Source organism: Desmodus rotundus, chromosome 10 (assembly GCF_022682495.2).
Source record: "Desmodus rotundus isolate HL8 chromosome 10, HLdesRot8A.1, whole genome shotgun sequence".
Classification (NCBI taxonomy): Eukaryota; Metazoa; Chordata; class Mammalia; order Chiroptera; family Phyllostomidae; genus Desmodus; species Desmodus rotundus.
In genome coordinates this window covers 76,653,677-76,679,323 of record NC_071396.1, presented here as the reverse complement: position 1 = coordinate 76,679,323, position 25,647 = coordinate 76,653,677, and the positions used below count along the sequence as shown (strand labels likewise).

At 41.5% G+C, this 25,647-nt stretch overlaps 1 protein-coding gene across 1 annotated transcript in view; it reads right to left on the bottom strand.

The window, feature by feature from the left end:
* Positions 1–25,426, bottom strand: part of LAMA3 (laminin subunit alpha 3) — a 240,097-nt gene extending 214,671 nt beyond the window's left edge. The window contains exon 1 of the mRNA XM_053912463.2: positions 24,995–25,426. Coding sequence (XP_053768438.1) covers positions 24,995–25,267 — 273 coding nt within the window. The 5' untranslated portion in view covers positions 25,268–25,426. The remainder of the gene's footprint in view (positions 1–24,994) is intronic.
* Between the last annotated feature and the right edge of the window lie 221 nt (positions 25,427–25,647).

Here is a 25,647-nt window from a genome sequence, read left to right as displayed (position 1 = left end):
TATTCCTGCTTTTTTTAAATACAATCACTGATAACAGTGTTCAAAGTAAAATTTTTGGAGCAGAGGAGAAAAGAATTCACGGGCCTTCTCAGAGGGCAGATCATTGGGGCAGTCCTTTCCTTCCTGAGGGTATCACCGAGAGAGGCCACATTCATTTCTCTGTATCCACATCTTCCAATAAACACACAAGCTAACTCGACTGCTCCGTGTGGATGCACAAAAGAAAGGTCTTATGTCTCTGTAAGTCTCAGTCACTTCTGATTCAACTTTCTGTTTTCAACAAGAATTGAAAGCAGAAACTGGGCAAAAAGACAATAAGGAGGATTTTAAAAAAGCTGAACAGAAGACAGAGAGATGGAATTTGAAGTAGAGAAAATAAAGCTGGTATTATTGGTAGGTGATAAAATTATTTACATTAAAACCCCAAATGAAGCTATTGAGAAAAAATTGTAAAACTACTAGGAGAGTGTAGCAAGGTAGCTGAATATCAGCTTAATTTACAGAAGTCATTTCATTTCTGCTCAACAGCAGCAAACAACTAGAAAATATAAATAAAGGAAAAGCATCATTTATAATAGTATCAGAGAACATTAAGTATCTCAAAAGAATTTTAACAAATAAAATTTTAAAATTTATTAGGGAAAATGTAACTAAATAAATGAAGAGATATCATTTTCTTGAACAGAAAGATAATATTGAAAACTCACTAGTTCTTCCCCAAACTGATCTATAAAGTCAACACAATTCCAATAAAAATCTCAATAGAGCTTCTCTTGGAACACAAAAAGATAATTCTAAAATTCACTGAAACAGTAAAGGATCAAGAAAATTCTGAATGTTTTGAAGATGACCAGTGAAGATGACCCTTCAAGGTATTACAGCTTATTATGAAGGTATCATAATTAAGACAGAGCAAGATGAGACAAGCAGACCTATGGGACAGAAGACAGAAGCCAAGAACAGACCCATGCATTTTAGTGTATAATGCCTTAGTATATAACAAAGATGGTCTGTGAGGTCAGTAGGAAAAGGAGGGCTAATCTATTTGAAGTTAATATTTTTGGTTTGTCAAAAAAATTAACTTCAAATAAATTAAGAATTTAAATGTCAGAAATCAAACTTTAAAGTCTCATAATAAAAAATAAAGATAAACTTAGAGTAAGGAAACTTTCTTAAACAAGATTCAGGAAGCATTATATAAAAAAGATAATATTAAATTAAGAATATTAACTATATTAAAATTAAGAATATTGGTTCATCAAAGACACCTTAAACAGTGGAAAGGAAATTACAAACTGAAAGATTTGCACAACACACAAGTGGCAGGGAGTCTCCAGTGATGAGTGCCATCCATTTATTTTCTCTATGTGCCTGCCGCTTCACGCATTAAGAAGTGGAGGCTATTTAGCTTGGAAGCAATTCTTCCCCCTTGAACCCCAATTGACATTATTATTTGCTTTGTTGTAATAGAACTATCACTCTGGGATTTTCAAGTACAAGCCTTAAGACAACTGGCAGATTTGGCTTTCTGCCTCTTGGAAGCCAGACTCTAGGTAAGAAGTCCAACTACCCCCAAACTACCAATCTGTGAAAAAGCCCAAGCTAACCAAACGGGACACATTGTGAGCACTAAGACATATGACGTGTTAGTGAAGCCTTCTTTGACCCTCTAGTCCAGGGGTGTCAAACTCATTGTCACCAGGGGCCACATCAGCCTCGCGGTTGCCTTCAAAGGGCCAAAATAATTTTAGGACTGTATAAATGTAACTACTCCTTAACTGTTAAGGAGTTGAAATTACATTTGGACCTTTGAAGGCAACTGCGAGGCTGATGTGGCCCCTGGTGACAATGAGTTTGATACTCCTGGCTCTAGTCCATCCTACCCAGCAGCTAAATGCAACAGTTACCCCAATTGACACCACATGAAACAGAAGAACCACCCAGCTGAACCCACTCTCAGAATTGTGAGAGAAATATAATAATTTCTCCTTGTTTTAAGTCACTAAATTTTGGGGTGATTTGTTATACAAGAATCAATAAGTAAATAAGGAACATAAAATCAATAAAGAAATCACATCAGAAATATATAGAAATATATACCAAACCCCTACAAATCAATAAGGGAACTATAAACAGTTCAACAGAAAAATGGGCAAAAGTAGGAACAGGCATTTTACAGACGAGGAAATACATGTCAATAAACATTTGAAGAAATGTTCGCAATCACCGTCATCACTGATCAAGGCAGACCACAGTGCTGTATAGGCAGTAGGGTCACTGAGAGTTCAAGGATAGCAAGTATTGGAAAGGATGTGGTAGGAGTAGGAACTGGTGCAGAGACTTTGGAAACTGTTTTGACATTACCTTCAAAAGTCAAAATTTACATTTCCTGTGACCCAGAAATTCTACTCCCAAGTTCATAACCCAAAAAGAAACTCTTGCACAAATTTGATGGCATCATGTCCAAGAACATTCATAGCAGCACTGTTTACAAATGCAAAATTCTGGGAATAACCTAATTTTCCAGCCACCAGAGTGTGAATAAACCAACAGTGGTGTATTCACACAATGAATGAATATATGAACAATAACGAATAAATGAACATACACAGTAACATGAAAACATATGGATGAATCTTACCAATATAACATTAGGGGTTTTTTTTTAAAAAAAGCATGATGTACTCTTTTTATAAGTTAAGAGCACTTACTTTTTGGAAATATCTTTAGGTGTAACAAAAAAAAACTATATAAAAGTAAAGCAAAAGAAAAATTAGTAAAGGATTTGGGATTGACGGTTACCCCAGAGCAATGGGAGGTAGGGAAACCATGTTATTATCAAGGCCCTATTTTGGGTTTTGGTAGCAAGTTCATGAACACTTGTTATACTGTTTTAAATCCATCCATCCACATGCTTGTTAAGGCAGGCCATGCCAGGACCGATGATGAAAGCATGTCATAACTGAGGGTCACGAGCAATCTATTATCCAACTCTGGACCTGAGGTCCAATATTTTTTAAATAACCATAAATAAGAAAAAGTAGGATAAAAAACTGATAGAAATCAGAGATGAGGGGGACAGAGAAAGAACAAAGAAGCTCTTGTGTTCAATTATTCACCCATCGGTGCAACAAACCTGTGATCTACTACACTGCACCAGGGACCATCCCAGACAGAGAGGAGAAGACTGAAAGAAAAACAGGACGAGGGACTCACGCTCTGGATCGTGCTAAGGCTAATATTAGTCTAGTCAGATGGGAAACAGCAAATGGAATAGAAGAAGCTAAAAAGAAACGAGACAGGACCATTCAAATAAACAACTAAAAAGAGTTGCATTCCAAGGATGGAGGGCCCCAGAGGATAAGCCAATGTTTGCTTAGAGGTCCATGGAGTGACCTACACTTTTTCAGAAGGATGAGAAAAAATAGTTTCTCCTAGTTGCTAACATTTTTCATGATTCTCCTGAACTGAAAGCCTCGCATATATAACACTTTGTAGCTGTTTTCACAACATAAACACTGTCTTGTTCTAAGACACGAGAGGTTGACCATAGCACTGCTCCCTAACATAACTTCTCTTTCCTTGTTTGAACATTCCCTCATTTATTCAACCTTTTCAAATGACCCATCATGTGCAGGGCACAGCATTGAATGATGGCGCAAAAACAAATAAATGCACACTAAAGGTGGATCCTACCCCTAAGTGGGAGAGAAGAGAAGTAACTCGAACATCACATGTTACAAAAAGCGCTGGGATCAAGATAGCAGGAGAGTGTTGGAGCCCAGGGGTGGCATGCCACACTTCACTTCCCAACACTCTGAGGTTTATATCAAAGTATTCAAAACATAAAGACAAGTGAAGGCTTAAGGAGGTCAAACCACACAATCAGTATGTGCCGGAACCAGGACCTCTGTGTGGGTCTGGTGGTGTTACTCACGGCCACACTTTCCCCCCTGGCCTGGCTGCTCTGTGGACTAACTCAGAGCCCTGTCTCAGATTCGGATGGAATGTGAGGCTGCACTGGAATAGCAATTATGTCATTTTTCAAACACCTGCCAGTGACCAGATGTGTGGAAAGGGTCCCCAGTCAAGAGAGAACCCTGCCTGACAGAAGCCGAGATGCGTGCCCTTAATCGCAGGCACAAAACAGCTGGCATGGTGAGCATTTCATCACCCTCATCCATCAACAGCCCCATTTCATATCACACGCGTTTGTGCTGCCGCGAACCCTGCTCCTAGCCTTCACCCACCAAGGTTCCTGGGATTACGTGCCAGCTGGAGCCCTGATGCGGAGAACATTCTGGAGCATACCCATGCCAATCCTGGAATTGCTCCTTTGCAAAGACCTTGTTCAGAACATTCTCCCTCTGAGAGGCATAAAAGCACTTCCGGGTGTTTATCAAGATCAAGACTAAGGTTTGTAAATTTCCTGAAGACATACACATCTGCACATAGAGAGGTGAAGGGCAATTACGCAGCACAGGAATGTGCCCAGCTCTGTGGCCCCGCCACAGGTTTCACCCAACAGGGGATGAAGCATCCTGCTTCTGCTGTACTGGGTTCCTAAAAGTAGGGACTTAAAACATCTATATTACAAGGGGTCCAAGGTTGATTTCAAATATTTTTTTAAAGACAGATAAGCAAATGTCTGCAAAATTTATACATGTTACTCAAAAATTATGTCCATTCAGGCCAAATTCCAGAGGTTTTTTTCTTTTAATTCATTTCAAAGAGATGCATTTTGGAAAAGAATGATAGAGGTTCAAATCCTGCCTCTACAAGTTACAGCTTCAAAATGTTAGTTGAATTTTTAGCCTCCCTTGAGCTCTGTTTTCTCTGTTAAAATGGGCAAACATGCCCATTTTGGGTGGTTAAGGTGGTTGGAGTATCACCCCATGCACCAAAAAGCTGTGGGTTTGATCCCAGGTCAGGGCACACACCTAGGCTGAGGGTTCAATCCCTGGCCAGGGCATGTATGGGAGGCAACCGATCGATGTCTCTGTTTCTGTCTCTGCCTCTGTCTCTGTCTGTCTCTCTTCCTCTTTCTCTAAAAACCAATGAAAACATATTCTCGGGTGAAAACTTAAAAAATAGGAATAATAAATGCGCTAACACCACCAATCGTATGTGGTGGTTGGGAGATGTTGTTCATAAGGTGGTCAGAACGCCACCGGAACCCCTTGGGTGTTTGTTTAAATGAGTGCATATTCGGACCCTGCCCTGGACCTACAGAATCAGTATCTGTGATGGAAGCTAGGAATCAAAATCTTTAGAAAGCACCTGGGCAATTCTTCTGCCCACTGCAGCCTGGAGACACAGAGACCACGGTGGCAGGCATGTGCTGAGTGGGCCACGGGTGAAGGTTCTTGCAGCAGCAGCCACGGAAGTAGCTGCATTGATGGCAGTGATAACAAAAGGAAACATCCATGTGCCAGACATGGCACCTTGCTCTTGGCACATGCTGACTGTTAATTTTCATGACATATCTATGAGGGGAATACAATCATGAGATCCTTTTACAGATAGAAAAGAGACGCCAAAGAGCAATGCGTGTTCTCCATCTGCCTGGGCACCATCTACCTGTGAGCCAGCAGGTAAAGCAATGTGCTTTTAAACTTCTGCATCCACAGACAACTGAGAACTGTGGGTTGTTTTTTTTTCTTTCCTATATTGGTATAGTGTTCCCTCTTTCATTCTCCTAGAAATTATTTCACACATTCCCCACGCTCCTCACACCTCCTCTGCCCCCTTTCCTTCTGCTGATAATTTACTGAATTTGCTCATCTTCCCATTCACACACCCACCTTGCCTCCCAGTGCTGTGGAGAAGCTGTCTGTGCTTCAAAGCCCCCACACTGATTCCTATCCCTCCTGCCAAAGGACTTTGCATCTGCAATCACACCCCCTAAACACACACTCTCCTCAATTTATCCATCTATTGGATTATTCCCCTCAAGAGAGAAGCAAAGACGCTTAACACAAACAACTTCCCACTTTCCCCTCACTTGGTCCACTCAACCCACACTCCCCCTCTTGCTGCTCATTCACTCCAAGGATGTTCCTGCCTCTGGGTCTTTGCACCTGCTGTTCCCTCTCCCGGAAACAGGTTTCTCCCAGATTTCAGTCCCTTTTCCAAGAGGTCATTCCTATTAACTCCATTTAAAATAGTACTGCGCTATACCATCTATTTCTATTGTCTTATCCTCTTTTTTCTTCTGAGGAGGAATCACTTATTGTTTGTTTCTTCCTGTCATCTTTATTATTGGCTTATAAGTGCCTGAATAAGTTCCTGAGCCAGGAACTTGTTCACTGCCTAGAAAGGTATCTAACACAAGGTAGGTACTTAATATGTATTCAGTTAGTTAATAAATTAAAATGGCACAAACTATTTTGTTACTCATTTTAAGGAATATGCCGAAAAGTAATAAAGTTAATTAGCATGGGCTGAAGGAATAGTCGTAGATGCGGACTCTGTGTGTATGTGTGTAATTTTACCTTTAATGTCAGAAGCTGAACTCCTGATTTCAAAAAAAGCAAATGGGAAATTGCTAACTGATACCTGTGTCATTGAACTCATTAGGAGGCACACTGCAAATAAATCAAGACTTGCTTTTTCTCCTCTACTGAAAATCGACTAGTTCCATCCCTTGAGGGCCTCCCAGAACCACCTGCCTGCTCTGGCCCAGAGGCACCACTCATGCTTAACTCTGCTGCCTGATCTTCAGATGGAGCCTCCCCAGTTTCAGGCACTCTCTGGTACAACCTCCCTTGCTTATCTTTCCATCACAGACAAATCAGAGAAGAAAATGATGCTCACTCTTCTGGCCACAACATGCTTCTTCATTGTGAGTTCTTGCCATTCCAAAGAGGTTTCCCAGGCAACTATGCCTCCCTCTCCTAATCTACTCCACCCATCACACCTGGCCCCTGTGATCAATGCCTTGTTATTTTGACTTTTTTATAGAAATAGGTTCCCCAACAACCTTTAATTAAAGTTACCATTTATTAAATAGTGTGTTCCATGTGCATATGCTTTACTTCATGTAGTCCTCAGAGTCCTTATAAACTGAAAGGTATTGTACAGATGATAAAACTAAGGCTCAGAGAAGTTAAATAACTCACTCAAGGTCACATCCTTAGAAAGGGATGCTTTCAAAGGGAGCTCCATTGATTCCAAAGCCATGCTCTTAACTATGTTGTATCAACTGGTGCCTTCTTGAAAGAACCCAAGAAGTTCTTTCTGTAAGTTTTTAAAAATCCATATGTATTGGTTTCCATATATTCCTCTTCCTTCTACTTCTCCCTCTATTCTCTTGTTCCTATGTGTTGTGTTGGCATTTTACTGGCAATAAGGAGTCACTTGGTAACTCTACTTGCATATAAGTGGTCTGCCCTAAAACTCAGGTTTACGAGGTTGGCCAGGCCACAATTAGGCCTGGACACTCCATGCCCCAAACCCAAAGCATTTCCTCTTTAAAGCTTTATCCCAAAGCCCAGACTTATGAAACAGGTCTGCCCTGAGAGCTTATTCATTCCAACATAGACTAACAACCTGCTAAGAGCCAGACACTGCTAAGAGCCTGCTAAGAGCTAAGATCCTGACCTGACTTACTCCTCAAACCAAACTTTTCCCTCTCATTTCTTTTTGATATTATTTTAATCTCATTCAGAAATAATTATACTCATTTGCTGTTTTATTTTCCCATTGCCCCAATTTCCTCAACTCCTTTGTTCATCCTTTTGAATTCCCTCACTCCCCTAAATTCTTTTGAGGACCAGAAAGCATCTGAATACCTACAAAAAAATACAATGAAGTATTTATAAATTCTGGAAAGGACACAGAGTTCTCACACAGGGATAACATTCAAAGTAGGAAACAACTAGTGCAGCACGGCTTTCTGAGTTCCTAGGACACACCAAGCATGTCCCAACTTGTCCCTGTTGATCCTTCTGCTCGTGGAACGCATCTGCCCACCCTCCTCACGGGGCTCACTTCCTCTCAACCCTCAGGTTTTTGCACATCGACGCCTCCTTAGACAAGCTTCTCCATCTACTCGACCTAGAGGAGCTTCCCTTCGTTAATTGCTATCATGAAATCCTGTTTGTTCTCTCCAAGACACAGTAACGATCTATAATTACTGCACATGTTCACTAATTGGTTGCCGTCTCCCCATGGCATGTTAGCTCCATGTAGGTGGGGACCTTTCCTGCCTTGTTTGGAACTGTATTCCCAGATCACAATATCCCCCTCCTCTGTGCTTGGCACACAGATGTCAATAAATATTACACACCAATGTGTGTGTGCATGTGTGTCTCCAGGTAGAAGTTATTTCCTTAGAAGATAAGAATCTGCATTACAGATCATCCACAAAAGATATTCCACCAGCTCCTGTCAAGCTTCCAGGTGTTGAGCTGGTGAATGAGGACAATGAGCCAATTGGAAAGTGACATTTCTCTTGCCTTTCTATGGGCCCAGAGGGTGGGGGCAAAGAGAAGGAACAGGAGCAGAAAAGCACTGAGGCAGAGTGGGGGAAAGTTCTTCAGTTGCAGCACCCCCGAAAGAGGTATTAGTGGAGGCCCCCAGCAAATGCCCATATGTGCAGCCTCTGAATAGAGGTTCCCAGGCTGGGAATGCAGATAGGCGCAGGAGCATGGCTGGTCCAGAGGGGACTGAATCCTTGACTGCAGCTCCCTCCAGCAAACTGCCACTCACTCACCGCACTCATTATGCACAAGGCTGGCGTGCAGAGACCTCATCCCCCCTGAGGCCTGACAGTCAGATTCTCCTAACTGCCTATGGTTGGACCTAAGAGATCACACATGCAATTTTGACCTAGAGACAGACTCTTTGCCCACCTCCTTAAAAGTCATTTCAGTGGTGCGGCACATTTGGCAAAGGCCGTCCTTCTCTACAGCCAATCTCAATCCTTTGTGCTGCACTATTACATCACCCTTTTATTTTATGAAGATGGAGAACCCTTGGTTACAAAGATCTCAGTAATAGTTCTGAAGACCCTCGGTTAGTCAAGCAGTCCTGCTGTGATTTGTTTCAGCTACTGTACCATCCTAAGTTACAGTGATGGTTGCTATATGTAAGAGCCAGAGAAAAACATCACCTCCAAACCAAGGCAAGTAAGTGATCAAAGAAAAATGAGGCTGCTCATAACACCAAATGTGTGAGGGGGACAGAGAGTTACTTCAAAGCCAGCATGGTGCTCAGTGAGAGGGAACGAAGATTCCATCAGGGCCTAGCATTTCTATTAGAAAGAATGACTTCAATAGCTGTATTTTTATTTAAAAGTCTATTCAGTTGACCTAAAGGATAATGAAATAAAACAAAAAAAGAAAAATCAACTAGTTTACGGCAACTTTACTAAGATTTTCCCAATGAGGTCTCCCAGCATTTTCTGCTAATTTTTCTGGTTCATTAAAAACATTCAAAACCAATGTCACTTTAAAGATACATTAAATGATTAGCTCTCACAATGACATAGGAAAGCTGCTGGGAAACAGATGAAATGTGTAGGAAAATTGAAAGCCTGAAAGTACTGTGTTCTCATCAAATTGCTATGCAAATGCCATGAAGGGAATCTTTGCCACCAGTGTCTTTTGTGCACCCAAATCCTTAGCAACCTTTAGTTGCTGCAGAGCCAGTCCCAGGACACAAGGATTCAGACTTTTCATTTAACTATCCCACCTTGTCCTCCCCCTGCTACAGCCCCAGAGTCTTCACCAGTGAGGGAATCATCCTACCACTGGGCTCTGTGCAAAAAAGGGATCTGAGGTTCATGGGTACCCATCATCCCCAAACTGCCACCATCCTTACTTTATGCCCCCTTGATATGTCTTCATTTGTAGGGATGACTCGCTGTGGGCGATCCCTAAACAGACGTTCAGCCAAGGGCTCTCTTCATTCTATTTAGGGACTACATTTTGAGTTATCAGATTGCAAAGTCTCAAAAGCAGAGGGCAACTGCCCAGAGAGCCTCATGCAGTGCGCTCTCCTCACTCTGCCACACACAGATAGCGCTCACTCACTGAACGGTCAAGAAATGCTGAAGACTGACTGAGAGATTGCACGTCTGATTGAAAGCTAAAGTTACTGCTGTGGACTGAATGTTTGTGTCTCCCCCACCAAACAAATTCACATGTTGAGACCTAACCATCTAGATGATGGTATTAGGATGAGGGCTCCACTTGCATGAATGGAATTTGTGCCTGTATGAAAGAGGCCCCACAGAGATGCCTCATCCCGCCCACCACATGAGGACATACAAAAAGACTGCAGTCTGAGAGCTGGGTCCCCAGACACTGGATCTGCCCACACCTTGATTTGCTGGCCTCCGGAACTGTGAGAATGAATTTCTGTTGTTTATAAGCTACCTAGTCCACAGTATTTTGTTATGGCAGTCTGAACAGACTAAGATGAGGCTGCAAAAACAAAATACCACCAACTGTGTGGCTTAGAACAGAAATTTATTGTCTCATAGGTCTGGAAGCTATGAGTCTGAGATCAAGCTGTCAGCAGGACCATGCTCCCTTGGAAACCTGTCGAGGAATGATCCTTCCTTGCCTCTTCCAGCTCTGGAGGCCAAGTCCTAGTCATAGGACTTAGCCACTGTATCAGACACCTTCGCTTTGAAATTCAATGCAACCAAAGGCAGATTGATGAAACTCAGGTATTCGTTTCATTGAACGGCACCTCCGTCAAGGTGTTGGTGTGGGAGGGAAATTCTGTGATGGTGCTGCCCTTTGGATGTCTCTTCAAAGAGCACTATGTCTACAGTGTCTGCAACAAGCCGCCACAGGGGAAACAGATGTGAGCAGGAAAGGTGGCCCCACCCTTAGCTCATGATCTAATAAGGATACAGACATGAAAATAAATGGCTCCAAGGGGATAAATGAAATTAGTGAGGTGGTGCAAAACTTGGCTGGAACTCTGGAGGGAGGAGTAGTTAGCATGGCAGAGGCACCCTAGCACAGTGGGTAAGAATGCGAACTCAGCAGTCAGAGCGCCTGGCTTTTCTATATGCTAGCTGTGTGATCTTGAAAAAAAAAATCACTTAACCTCTTCTCCGTGCTTCAGTTTCCTTGTATTTAAAATGAACATGCTCAGGACTTTCAGCCAAGAGGGAGGCATAGGTAGATATGCTTTGCTTCCTCACACAAACAAAAGAAGGGCAACAACAAATTTTAAAACAAAAAACAACCAGAACTGCCAGAAAGTTGAACAGTATGGAAGTCCAACAATGAAGGAGTTAAAGAAGAAACATTCATCCAGACTGGTAGAAGGGGTGGAGACAGGCAGCCAGGAAAGAGGATACAAGGCAAGACAGCAGCTAGTGTATGGGGTGGTCCTACATTTGTGTGTGGATAAAATGGGAGGAACAACAGGGGAGCAAGATAGACCATACAACCCAGGGTTCCAGCATGGGGAACTAAAGCCTCAAAACCTCTGGCTGTAAAACCTGTGGGGGTTGTGGTGGCAGGAGAAACTGCCAGTCTCACAGGAGAGTCAGTTGGAGGGATCCACAGGGTCCTAGAATGTACACAAACCCTCCCACTCAGGAATCAGCACGAGAAAGGTGCAATTCACTTGTAGGTAGTGGGGGAAGTGATTGAAAGCTGGCAGAGAGCCAGGCAAGCATCACTGTTCCCTCTCTGACCCCTCCCGCACACGCAGTGCCACAATGCAGAGAAGTGGGTTCCCCATCCTGGCGAATACCTATGCCTCTACCCCTTACAACATAACAGGTGCACTGAGACAAAGAAATATGGCCCAAATGAAAGTACAGAGCAAAACTCCAGAAAAAGAACTAAGCGACGAGGAGATAGCTAACCTATCAGATGCACAGTTCCAAAACACTGGTAATCAGGATGCTCACAGAAATGGTTGAGTATGGTCACAAAATAGAGGAAGAAGTGAAGGCTATGAAAATTAAATAAAGGAAAATATACAGGGAACCAACAGTGAAAGGAAGGAAACCGGGACTCAAATCAATGGTTTGGACCAGAAGGAAAAATAAACGTTAAACCAGAGTAGAATGCAGAAAAAAGAATTCAAAACAAAAATGAGAAGAGGCTATAAACCTCTGGGACAACTTTAAATGTTCCAACATCTGAATCATAGGGGTGCCAGAAGGAGAAGAGGAAGAGCAAGAAATTGAAAACTTATTTGAAAAAATAATGAAGGAAAACTTCCCCAACCTAGCAAAGGAAATAGACTTCCAGGAAGTCCAGGAAGCTCAAAGAGTCCCAAAGAAATGGGACCCAAGGAAGCACACACCAAGGCACATCATAATTACATTACCCAAGATTAAAGAGAGGGAGCGAATCTTAAAAGCAGCAAGAGGAAAGGAGACAATTTTACCTACAAATGAGTGCCCATAAGACTATCAGCTGATTTCTCAAAAGAAACCTTGCAGGCAAGAAGGGGCTGGAAAGAAGTATTCCAAGTCATGAAAGACAAGGACCTACATCCAAGATTACTCTATCCAGCAAAGCTATCACTTAGAATGGAAGGGCAGATAAAGTGCTTCCCAGATAAGGTCAAGTTAAAGGAGTTCATCATCACCAAGCCCTTATTATATGCAATGTTAAAGGGACTTATCTAAGAAAAAGAAGATGATAAAAAATATAAACAGTGAAATGACAGCAAACTCACAACTATCAACAACTGAACCTAAAAAACAAAACCAAACTAAGCAAACAACCAGAACAGAAACAGAATCACAGAAATAGAGATCACATGGAGGGTTATCAGTGGGGAGGTAAAGGGAGGAGAATGGGGGAAAATGTACAGGGAATAAGAAGCATAAATGGTAGGTACAAAAGAGACAGGGGGAGGTTAAGAATAGTATGGAAATGGAGAAGCCAAAGAACTTATATGTGAAACCCATGGACATGAACTAAAAGGGAGGGAATGCTGAAATAAAGGGGGTTGCAGGGTGGAGGAAGATAAAGGGAGAAAAAATGAGACAACTGTAATAGTATAATCAATAAAATATACTTAAAATAAATAAAATGAACATTCTCAGAGTACCTCTTTCATAAATTGTTAGGAGGATTAAGAAGTCAGTATATGTAAGGTGCTTAAGAACAGTGCCAAACATCAGTGTTGTATGTGTGTGTGTTAAATTAATACCCTGCACTAAGCAGGGGAGCAAGTTCCACGGCTATACGTTATTCTCCCTTTTCACCATTTTGCCTCCCTTATTTGGTATTGCTCCTACACACAGCATATGCAGTATATGGCGCAACTTGAAAGCAATGGAGAATTACTTCTTCTCCCCACTTTTCACAGTTAAGATGTATACAGACAATCTAATTTAAACCCATATTTCTCTCTAGCTAACATTCATTTATTACTCTACATCTGTTTTCTGAGCCTCTAGAATGGGAAAACCACTGAGAGAAAACAATATGCTTATGATATTGAGAAATTGGCAAGACACATGGGACTCAATGAGTTGGCTTTCCCCGGGGCAGGCTCCACCCTGTTGGCATGAGGTATCCAATAAAGCCCTGCTAGCTCATACAAACAGCTCTATTTTGTGAGGCAGAAGAAGGCTCCCTGCCTCTGAGCGGATACGGCCTTGCCCAGGCTGGATTTCAGCCTCCACTTGCCCCTTGGCCAGGAACCCATGGACATAGCACAATCAGAGGCAGTGCCATTGACTGAGATCAGTGAGGTACCATGTAATAAATCCTTTCCTCACCAGGCAAATGATTCCAGAATGTCAAGCAAGAGTTAATATAGGTTTCATGAAAATCTAAATCTCAACCAGAAATAAATTTATGATCTGGAAGAATGTATATTACCACCAAAATTAACCTTAAAAAGTTAATACCTCCCTTCAGAAAATGTTACTTTAGCTGATGAGAAATGTGTCCCTATATAAATAATATCTAAACTAGGTATTAAATAGTATCAAAACAATTTAACATTGCTATTTTATAGAAGGCTATGGAAGTCTTTATGTTTGTGGATTATTTAACCTGCCAAATATGTTCAGTATATAATGTATATTTCATTATTAAAAGAAATTTTACTCAAAAATTTTAGGTAACAATTGTCACAAATCATTTTTGTAGCTTACCACTTTAGAAGCCGTACCTAAGAATTTTTTCGCTCTGTGAAAAAGCACATTCATTGAACACTGCGTGCCAAGAAATGTACTATGTAATTTTTATCTTCCCATTAAACCTGTGAGATAGACATGATTATTAATCCTGTTTTACACATGAGGACACTGAGATTATGCAACTTTCCAAGGTCAGAGACCTGGTAGAGTTACAATTCGAACTCATGTCTACAGAATTGCAGAGCCAGTTTTCCACCTCTGAGTTAGAATGGCTTGGTAATATATTTTCCCTCATAAGAGTTTCCCTAGCCTTTAAAGAAAACTAGGCTATAGATAAATTAGTCATGTACAGAAAGGTTATGTCTGGATTATCCAGCATGGTGCCTGGCATGTAAGGCCCACTTAATAAATGTTTGCGAATAAGTGAATGAGTTAAAAAAATAAATAAAGGCATACAAAATGGAAGAAAATAAGGCACATGTAATGCTGTATGTAGAAAATTCTAAAGAATTTACCAAAAAAAATTATAGCAAGGTCGTAGAATACAAAATCAATATTAAAAAATCAACTGCCTTTCTAATGTAGATGTGTGTGCATAGAGGAATTAGCAGATATGCAAACACTGCCTAGCTCCGTCCACGGAAAGGGTCCATGACAATGACATGCCAGCAACAAAGGAGCACAGCTCATCCCCAGATCTTTGTTATACCACAGTCAATCAAAAATAAATAAATAAATAAACAGAGTTTCTTGGAAAAAATACTTGGTTCCAACGCCAAAGCAAAGCAAATAAAAACGACCCTAGAACATCTTGTGGTACCAGAAAGTAAGGAAGCACTTTAAAAAAAAAAGTGAAAGTATCATCAAAAGAGGCAGAGGAGGGAGCTTCAAGGATCTGTCCCTGCAATGAAGCAAAAATTAATCTGGCAAAAATTGTCAGAATAAAATTTTCAGAACTCTTTAATTATTTTTAAAAACTACCAACAACCTATAATCAATGAACTTGAAGATAAGTCCATTGAAGTTATTCTGCTTGAGGAAGAGAAGAAAAAAAGAATGAAGAAAAATAAACAAAGCCCACAGGACCTGTGGGAGAAAATGAAGTGGACCAACATATAAAATATAAGTCTCAGAAGGAGAGAAGACAGAGAAAGAGAGAAGAGGGTTTTTGAGGAAATAAGGGATGAAACTTTCCAAATTTGATGAAGGACATGAATTTATACATCCAAGAAACTCATCAAATTCCAAGATGGGTAAACTCAAAGAGATCTACACTAAAACACATTATAATCAAACTGTCAAAAGACAAAGAAAATCTTGTAACAGCAAGACAGAAGCAATTCCTTACACACAAGGGGTCCTCAATAAGATTCACAGCCTATGTTTCACTGGAACCATGAAAGCCAGAGGCAGTAAGATGACATGTATGTATGTATGTATGTATGTATGTATGTATTTATTTTAATCCTCACCCACAGACATTTTGTCCATTGCTTTTAGAGAGAGAGGAAGGGAGAGAGAAAGATATTGATACAACAGAGAAGCATCGATTGGTTGCCTCCCATATGTGTCCATACCGGGGATTGGCACCGAGATCAGGGATCCCATGCATCTATACTGGGGGTCACACTCACCCACACCCAGACAGGATTGAACCCACAACCTAGGTTTGTGCCCTGATGGGGAACCAAACCTGCAACCCTTCAGTCACAGGATGACACTCCAACCAAATGAGCCACACTGGCCAGGGCAAAAGATGACTTTAAAGTATTGAAAGAAAAAATATATATCAGTCAAGAATCCTGTAAGTGGTAACAATGAAATCCTAGCCATTTGCAACACTATGAATGCACCCAGAGGGTATAAGTGAAATCAGTCAGTCAGAGACAGACAATACCAAATGATTTCAATTATATGTGGAATCTAAAGAACAAACAAAATTGAAACAGACTCATAGATACAAAGAACAGATTGATGGTTGGCAGAGGGAGGAGTGAGAGGGCACTGGGTGAAAAAGCTGAAGGGATTGAGAAGTACAACTAGGTAGTTACAAAATAGTCACAAAGATGTAAAGTACAGCATAGGAAATATATTCAATAATGTTGTAATAACTACGTATGGTCCGGGTTGGTAATGAAAATATCAGGGGGAATACTTTGTAAAGTATATGATTGTCTAACCATTTTGTTATATGCCTGAAATGAATACAAAATAATACTGAATGTAAACTGTAATGAAAATTTTTTTAAAAAAGAATTCTACAAGTGGTAAAACTATCCTCCAAAAATGAGGGAATAATGAGAACATTCCCAAAGAAACAAAAGCTGAAGAAGTCTGTTGCTGGTAGACCTGACTTATAAGAAATGCTAAGGGCAGTCCTTCAAATTGAACTAAAAGGACACTAGACAGTAACTAAAGCCATACGGAGAAATAAAGAACACCAGCAGGGCTAACCATTGAGAGAAATATAAAAGCCAGCATTACTGTATTTTTCTGCACGATTTAAAAGACAAATGCATAGAACAATAACTACACTACATGTAGGATGTTAATTGTAATCACCAGAGTAACCACTATGAAAATAATTTAAAATATATAGAAAAGGAGATCAAAATGATACATTAGAAGAAAAATTAAGTACAAAGGAAGATAGTACTGGAAGAATTGAGGGACCAAAAAAATATAAGACAGAGAAAAGAAATATCAAAATGACAGAAGTAAGCCCTTCTTTATCAGTAGTCACTTTAAGTGTAAATGGATTAAAGTTAAGTGTATTAAACTTACCAATTAAAAGGCAGATATTGGAAGAATGGATTTTTAAAAATGATCTAAATATATGCTGTCTACAAGAAATTCACTTTAGATCCAAAAACATAAATAAATTGAAGGTGAAAGGGTAAGAAACAGTTTTCCAGGCAAACGGGAACCAAAGGAGAGCTGGGCTGGCTACCCTAGTGTCAGACAAAATAGAGGATCAGAAAGGGTACAGTTCAGACTTTACAGTTGCATTTGTCACAACAGATGAAGATGGACATCACACATTGATAGACCCAATTCGTCAAGAAGATACAGCAATTTAAATACAGCTGCACCAAACAAAGGAGCCTCAGGTATATGGGGAGAAGAATTTGAGAGAACTGAAGACAGAAACAGATCTATAATGATAGTTGGAGATGTCAATACCCTACTTGGAATAATGACAGTTTCTCAAAAACTTACACATAAACTTACTGTATGATCTAGCAGTTTGCCTCGTAGGAATCAACCCAGAAAACTGAAAACGTATGTCCACACAAAGATTTGTTTGGAACTGTTCATAGCTGCGTTGCGTATAATAGCCAAAACCTAGAAACGGCGCAGATTCCACCAACTAGTGAATGCATAAAGAAAACGAGGTAAAGCCATATATGGAATACTATTTTCTACAATAAAAAGAAACTACAAACTCATGCAACATTATGAACTTCAAAATCATTACACTGAGAGAAATCAGACACAAAAGACCATACATGTTGTATTGTTCCATTTATACGAATTTCCAGAAGTGGCAAACCTTTAGAGACAGAAATCAGCCCAGTGAAGATCTACCCAGAGACCGACTGCACAGGCACAAGAGAACTTCTGGGGCCAATGCTAAAGTGAGATTCTAGAGTTAGCTGCACAACTCTGTAAATTTACTGAAAATCATTGAATTTACACTTACAGTAGATGCATGTTTTGGTATTTAAATTATGCCTCAATAAAGCTGTTTAAAATGACTCACAGGCTTTAATCTAGTTTTGGGAAAATAAAAAGATGTGAAGAAAACATGTAGTTTTTCACATTCATATGTGCACTAAAGATGTAAAACACACAGCTATCTTTCTGTAATGGTTTAGGTACCGGCTTTTATAAGTAAGGGATGGAAACTAGTAATGTTTCGTCCTCTCCTTTCCCTAACTGTATATTTCTTTTTCTCAGATTAAATAATCCACACTCAATGTCACAAGTAATTCAGAACATGAAGTATTGGGTTGGCCAAAAAATTCATTTTTTGGTTTTTGTTTTCTGTAAGATGGCTCTAGTAGCACTTACTTGTCTTTAACTTCATTTTGTTAATGAAGGAAACAATTTTGTTAGATTGTATTGTGACAGCTGCCATATCAGCATGCATTTAAAAAAACTTATCAAAATTGGTGAATTTTTGTATAGCCATTTTAATATTGAAGATGGAAGAAAATAAGTGACATTTTCAACACATTATGCTTTATTATTTCAAGAAAGTTAAAAATGCACCCGAAACACACACACAAAAGATTTGGGCAGTGTATGGAGACGGTATTGTGACTGATCGAATGTGTCAAAAGTGGTTTGCGAAGTATCATGCTGGAGATTTCTCACTGGACGATGCTCCACGGTCAGGTAGACCAGATGAAGTCGATAGCAATCAAACCAAGACATTAATGGAGAACAATTAGCATTATACCACACAGGAGATAGCCAATATACTCAAAATATCCAAATCAATAAAGTTATTGGTGAAAATGAAAAATGTGTCTTCTATTTTATGGAAAGAACTAAACAGACTTTTTGGCCAACCCAAGAGAATCTTGCTCGTCAAGGACTGAACATTCCCAGTTCCAACTGTTCACCAGCAACCCTGAAGGGCCTTCGGCTCCAGTAGCCTATACTGGTTGAGGAACAAAGTGCTCAGATGCTGGTATGTGGAATCACATTTTTTCACTGGTGAGTGAATTTGGCTTTTCAAAGGAAAACATTTATGTCTGTCTACTTCAAATGATTTGTATATCAACTTTCATTGTTAATCCTTGACTAATGTCCACAAAAACAGAAGAACTATTAGGAAAATTATTTTTAAAAAACAATCCCTCTCATTCATCCTTAAATTGATGACTATAAGTCACTGGCTTGAAGTCCCAAAATAACTCATCATTAATCATCATTACACATATATCAATTGGACATAGTAAAAGTCTTAGATTTCCCAGTCCTTGCCCAAGATTTTCACATCACTTTCACAAAGGAAAAGGCCCATGTTGAAGTTAACAAATGGTTCTCTTTCATGATAGTTCTATAAACAGAACCTTAGTGAAGCTGAGTTTCCTGTTTATAGCGATTAGTCCAAGTTACACAAGCATGCAAATGAGACTGCTTTGTGGCACGCCCTCCCTCTCTTAGCCATAACTCGTGTGTGTGTGCTTCTCCATCAATATCATTCGGGTTAGATACACATTCCTACACACACAGCAAAGTGTATCAAAAGATGTGTTGAACTGTCAATGTACAAAATCAAGACCGTTAGTTTGGTAGATATGTGCATGTCAGTCCTTGTGAGTATAGTGTTTGTGACAAGCAAAACAAAAGATTGTATTTTAGACACAGCCTTCCACTTCATTACAGCCTTAAACTGTACCTTTGTTCTATCAACCTTTCTTTTATTTTGGTATTTATTTTTTAATATATTTTATTGATTATGCTATTACAGTTGTCCCATTTTTTTTTCTTCCCTTTATTCCCCTCTGCCCTATACACCCCCTCCCACCAGCATTTCCCCACCTTACTTCATGTCCATGGATCAAACATATAAGTCCTTTGGCTTCTCCACTACCCATACTATTCTTAACCTCCCCCTGTCTATCTTATACCTACCATTTTATCCCCTATACCTTTTCCCCCATTCTGCCTCCCTTCCCCTCCCTGTTGATAACCCTCCATGTGATCTCCATTTCTGTGAATCTGTTCCCATTCTAGTTGTTTGCTTAGTTTGTTTTTGTTTTTGTTTTGTTTTTCTTAGGTTCGGTTGTTGACAGTTGTGAGTTTGTTGTCATTTCACTGTTTATATTTTTGATCATCTTCTTTTTCTTAGATAAGTCCCTTTAACATTGCATATAATAAGGGCTTGGTGATGATGAACTCCTTTAACTTGACCTTATCTGGGAAGCACTTTATCTGCCCTTCCATTCTAAGTCATAGCTTTGCTGGATAGAGTAATCTTGGATGTAGGTCCTTGTCTTTCATGACTTGGAATACTTCTTTCCAGCCCCTTCTTGCCTGCAAGGTTTCTCTTGAGAAATCAGCTGATAGTCTTATGGGCACTCATTTGTAGGTAAAATTGTCTCCTTTCCTCTTGCTGCTTTTAAGATTCGATCCCTATCTTTATTTAATCTTGGGTAATGTAATTATGATGTGCCTCAGTGTGTGCTTCCTTGGGTCCCATTTCTTTAGGACTCTCTGAGCTTCCTGGACTTCCTGGAAGTCTATTTCCTTTGCCAGGTTGGGGAAGTTCTCCTTCATTACGTTTTCAAATAAGTTTTCAATTTCTTGCTCTTCCTCTTCTCCTCCTGGCACCCCTATGATTCAGATGTTGGAACATTTAAAGTTGTCCCAGAGGTTTATAAGCCTCTCCTCATTTTTTTTGAATTCTTGTTTCTTCATTCTACTCTGGTTTAACGTTTATTTTTCCCTTCTGGTCCAAACTGTTGATTTGAGTCCCGGTTTCCTTCCCTTCACTGTTGGTTCTCTGTATATTTTCCTTTATTTTACTTCTTATAGCCTTCACTTCTTCCTCTATTTTGCAGACATACTAAACCATTTCTGTGAGCATCCTGATTACCAGTGTTTTTGAACTGTGCATCTGATAGGTTGGCTATCTCTTCGCCGCTTAGTTGTATTTTTTCTGGAGCTTTGATCTGTTCTTTCATTTGGGCCACACATTTTTTGTCTCAGTGTGCCTGTTATATAGTAAGGGGCAGCACCTTAGATGTTCACCAGGGCGGGGCAACCTACTTCTCTGGACTGTGGCACTGTATGTGGAGGAGGGGTCCAAGAGGGAGCAATGCCTCTTGCTCAGCTCTCAGCTGGCTTTTAGTCACTTCCCTTACTACCCACAAGGGAATTGCACCTTTCTGGTGCTGATTCCTGAGTGGGTAGGTTTGTGTGCATTCTAGGACCCTGTGGGTCTCTCCTATGAGGCTGGACCCTCACAGGTTTTTTCAGTCAGAGGTTTTGAGGCTTTATTTCCCCGTGCTGGAACCCTGAGTTGTGTGGTCTGTCTTGCTCCCCAGTTGTTCCTCTTGGTTTACCTGCATGCAAATGTGGGACCGCCCAGTCCTCCAGCCACCACCTTGCTGACAGTCCTCTCCAGCCCATCTGCCCATGTCTGCTCCTCCTACCAGCCTGGATGAATGTTTCTTTTTTAATTACTTGGTTGTCAGACTTCCATACAGTTTGATTTCCTGGCAGTTACGGTTGTTTTTTGTTTTTAAATTTGTTGTTGCCCTTCTTTTGGTCGTGTAAGGAGGCAAAGTAGATCTACCTACACCTCCATGTTGGCCAGAAGTCTTCTATTCTGCCATTCTTTCATTCAATATTTTCTGAGCACCTATATTGGTCCAGGCTTTATGCTAAGCACTGGAGATAGAGATGTAAACTAAACAGACAGGATCCCTGAAGGAGAGAGCTCTCAAATGACAAAAACTTAATTCTGAGCAGTAACAGGTATATATATTATTTCATGAATATTAAGTCCAGGAAAACCACGGAGAATATTTTTCACACAACAAACAATATTCAGACATTTAAAACACCCTGCCTGTTGACACATGCTACCTTTTAAGTATCAGCATTGTTACTGAGTACAGACCATAAACTAAGCTTTTATTGTAAGATGTGATTTTATTCATCTTTTATATTTTTTGCAAAATCTTTCTGACCTGAAATTCTCAAGCCTGACTGGCCCAAAGACTTGTTTTTAGGAAGATCAAAGAAATAGAATTATTTTAGTTAACTCTTCTTCATTTCCCATCTTGAGCAGACTCAAGACTACCATCACTCAGGCATAACCAATTGAATAATCATAATCTCTCTTCCCTTCTCCCACCCATCACCCATCACCCCTCACTTCTCTGAAAGGCAGGTCTGTATAAGTAGCTGCCCAAACTGGGTTATCACAATGTCTAATAGTCTGGCCTCTGGAGCTTGGCTTCCCCTTCTGGTCTCTGACACACTTCTCATCACATGAGAACCTCTCACACCAACAGTCAGTGCCTCTTCCCAAGCCCTCATCTCTGAAAGCAACAAGCACTATTCAGCAGAGCTCTTGTTCACCTCTCATTTTCAGGGAAGCACAAAACTTAATTCCTGGTGGCATTTTTTTTCTATGAGCTACACCCTGACCTAGAAACAGTCACTTCCTACTCTGTCTAGGACTTTGAACCCAGTTTGAGTGACCTATTCTGGAAATTCAATCAAGAACAGGAAACATGACTTTTCTGGACCTCTGAAAACAATAGTATCAAACTATGAACACAATAAAAATACCAGTTGGGGGAAAAGAGATGGCCCATTCCTAGGCAGATCTGGAGGAAAGGAGTTGGTTGAAATTTTCTTCAGTTTCTTCCTTCTCCTTGCCTCTACTCTCCCCATAATTAGAACAGTTCTCTCCAAAGTGTGGAATGCCAGGTAATTCAGTGGGCGCAAGAAGTAAATATTGAGTTCTCTTTACACTTATCTTACTCAAAAATAAGAAATTTAATCTTACTAATATTTAACATACAGATTGCTTAGGGATCATCACTCAGTCCACGAGTCAGCTGATCACAAGTCACCAATGGTCCTGAAAGTCTGTCCAAGGGAAGAGGAGGGGTTCCACCAGGCTATCACGTGACTATGATGCTCGAAGCTGACATGTGCCCAGTTACGTATACATGGGGATTCTATTCTTCTGCATAGAATGGTTACGATCTTGTACTGAAATGGGGAGTGACCGAGAAGGTCTTCTGACTACACAGGTTCACTGGTTATCTCATGGTAAATTACTTAAAGACCTTTTAAATTTAAGGATGATGCTTGTTTCACAAAATCCTAAATCTGCTGACTTTTTCTGGGATGACAAATGGCTTCCAGTAATATACTACGTGATGAATACTTACAAAACAATAGAGGCACTTGCTCTGTTCTGTCAAAAATCAAAGTTGTTTCAACAATGCATAAAAAAGTAAATACTGTTCTTAAAGAGTGTATGCTTTGGAAAGAGCAGTTTTGAAAAATATATGTTTGGAAATGTTTCCTATTTTATTGCTAAAAGTATGGAAGTATTACTCTAAAAGTTCTCATAGTTGCACATTTTTAAAACATGGAAACAGAATTTTATAACACATTCTAATATTTTCCAAAAGAGGATTTGCAGTGTGTTTTGAATCTATTGTTTGAAACATTAAAATACAACACCGTCCTACCAGGAAGTACTGAATGCCACTTGAAAAGCAAACATTTACTGGCCAAGTTTCCACTTTAAAAGATTTTAGAATAATTGAAGGATGGAGCAGAAATACGAGTACCATGATTTAGTGACCTCAGACGGCATGAGGCCTGTGCATTCAGTCACACAGGGTCCCACTCTCGGAATATCCCCTCACTGAGTTTAAGGCTGTGCTATTGCCATCTTGAAATTCTTAGTTTTTGAACAAAAGGTTTCACATTTTCGCTTTGCGCTGGACTTCATAAACTATGTAGTTGGTTGTGCAGCTCAATCAATGCAATTCTTCCATTTGAATCTACATATATTTTTAGATATCTTTTCAGCTGTGACATCACTAAATTCAAGTATTAATATAAAACAACTTTGAATTGTTTCATAAGTGCTAAACTAAACATGTCAAAAATAATTACAAACATTATTTGTTTTGTATATTTGTATATTTATAGTTATACAAAACCACAGATAATATATTCAGAGAAAGCGAAATTATTTTGGTTTTTTAATAAATAAAATGAAAAGAACTTTCATCGTTATTTTCCTTTTAACTTTCTATATCTGCGTGTTTACGGTTCACACAATTCATTAATAAAGGAACACATGCCTGTAATTTATAAATAAACAAACACGCATCGGCACCATGCTCAACAACTTGTCATTCATGCAAGTGCATAGTCAAAAGAGCTTCTAAAACTCTCAGGATAATCTTTCACTTTTGGAGCCAAACTCCAAAATTACTCCCTCTTCCGGCAACACTTTCCTATTTCTCAGCAACAATTCCCAGCAGCTGAAGAGAGCAATTACGGCTTAGTGTAAAGCGCCTGTAGGAGCCAGGACTGGGTTCAAATTCAGTGCCCTGCTTTGTGACACAGGCGCGTTTCTTCACCTGCTCACCGGATCCAGTTCCCAGCGCTGTCGTTAGGACCTTGTGTAAGACCTGCACACCGTCATTCGCATGCTCATTCATTAAGCACCACCAACTCCATCATCTACACCTGGCGTTAGCGGCGAGTGCCTCATTGGACTCCGAGCGCCCAATCTATTTCACGTCTTATTTGGTCCAATGATTCTGGGTGGTGGCACTTCAGGCAGGGGGGTGGAGTGCATCTTTTCAGTGACATCGGAGTGATATGATACTACTGATAAAACCTAAAAGTTCTCTCCTAAAATACACCACTGCTAACTACCAACTGCTACCAACTTCTCGGAATAAAGTAGGGGAGATGAAGTGCCGCGAAGGAGGGACGCCCGAGAAGGCCGGGGGAACTCAAGCTGAGCCTGGCCGGTAGCTCCCCGGCTGACACATGGAGTCCGACCTGGACAGCAGTTCCCCGCATCCCCCGAGCGCAGCTTCGGGCTTTCTCCTCGGCTCGCCCACACCTGGCCTCCGCCTCCATTCACCTGGCGCGCTGTACCCATCGCCGCCTCGGGTTGGCACGGGCGCTGCTCCCGAAGGCTCACTCGCCGGACACCGCGCGCACCGCCCGGGGCCGCCAGCGCACGCGGGAGTAGAGGGAGCCCTTCCCGGTCGCGCGGTTCACTAGCGCGAGCGGTGAAAGGGCCCCCCGATTCCTTTGCCCCTTGTGGCTGACCCGCGCGGGGACGGAGCCCGTCCACGGTTCCCCGCCGCCCCTCGCCCTCTCCCCGGACTTCACCTGGATAGTGTGGCCTCTGCCTGGGGCGGTGGGCCCCCCTACCAACTTGCAGTAGAGTTCGGGCCGGGGCCGCGCGCCTCCAGGCTCCGGCTCCCCGCAGGTGGCGGTGGCCCAAATCCTCGCCGCCTCCGCCAGGTTGAAGTAGGGCGGGTGCAGGCTGACCGCGGCTGCGGCCGGGAGTCCCCGGGAGGCCGCACACACCGCGGGCAGCAGGAGCAGCAGCTGCGGGGCTGGCCGCGGTACCCAGCCGCGAGCCCGCGCGGCCGCAGCCATCCCGCTGCGCACCGCCCTCCCTCTCGGCTGCCCGCGGAGGGGCTGCGCGGGGGAAGGGCCGTGCGGGCCAGGCAGCACAGTCCTCCCTCGACCCGCGAGCGCAGCGCTGGAGCCCGCGGCGTGGGGCAGCCTGTCTCCAGCGGGATCTGCGGCGGCGGGAGCGGGCACCGCCGGATCAGGAACCGACTGCGCCCAGCCTCGGGCCAGCAGACGGCGTCTCTGCGAGCGCTCTGAGCGCTGCAAACTTCTCGGGCGGGGAGGGCGAAAGGCGTTCCCGGGCTCCCACCCTGTTGGCTCAAGCCGGGCTCCCGGACAGCCCCAGCTTCTCACGGCCAAAACGAAATCAGGTATTTCTCCTGTCTAGATACTCACGGTCTCAG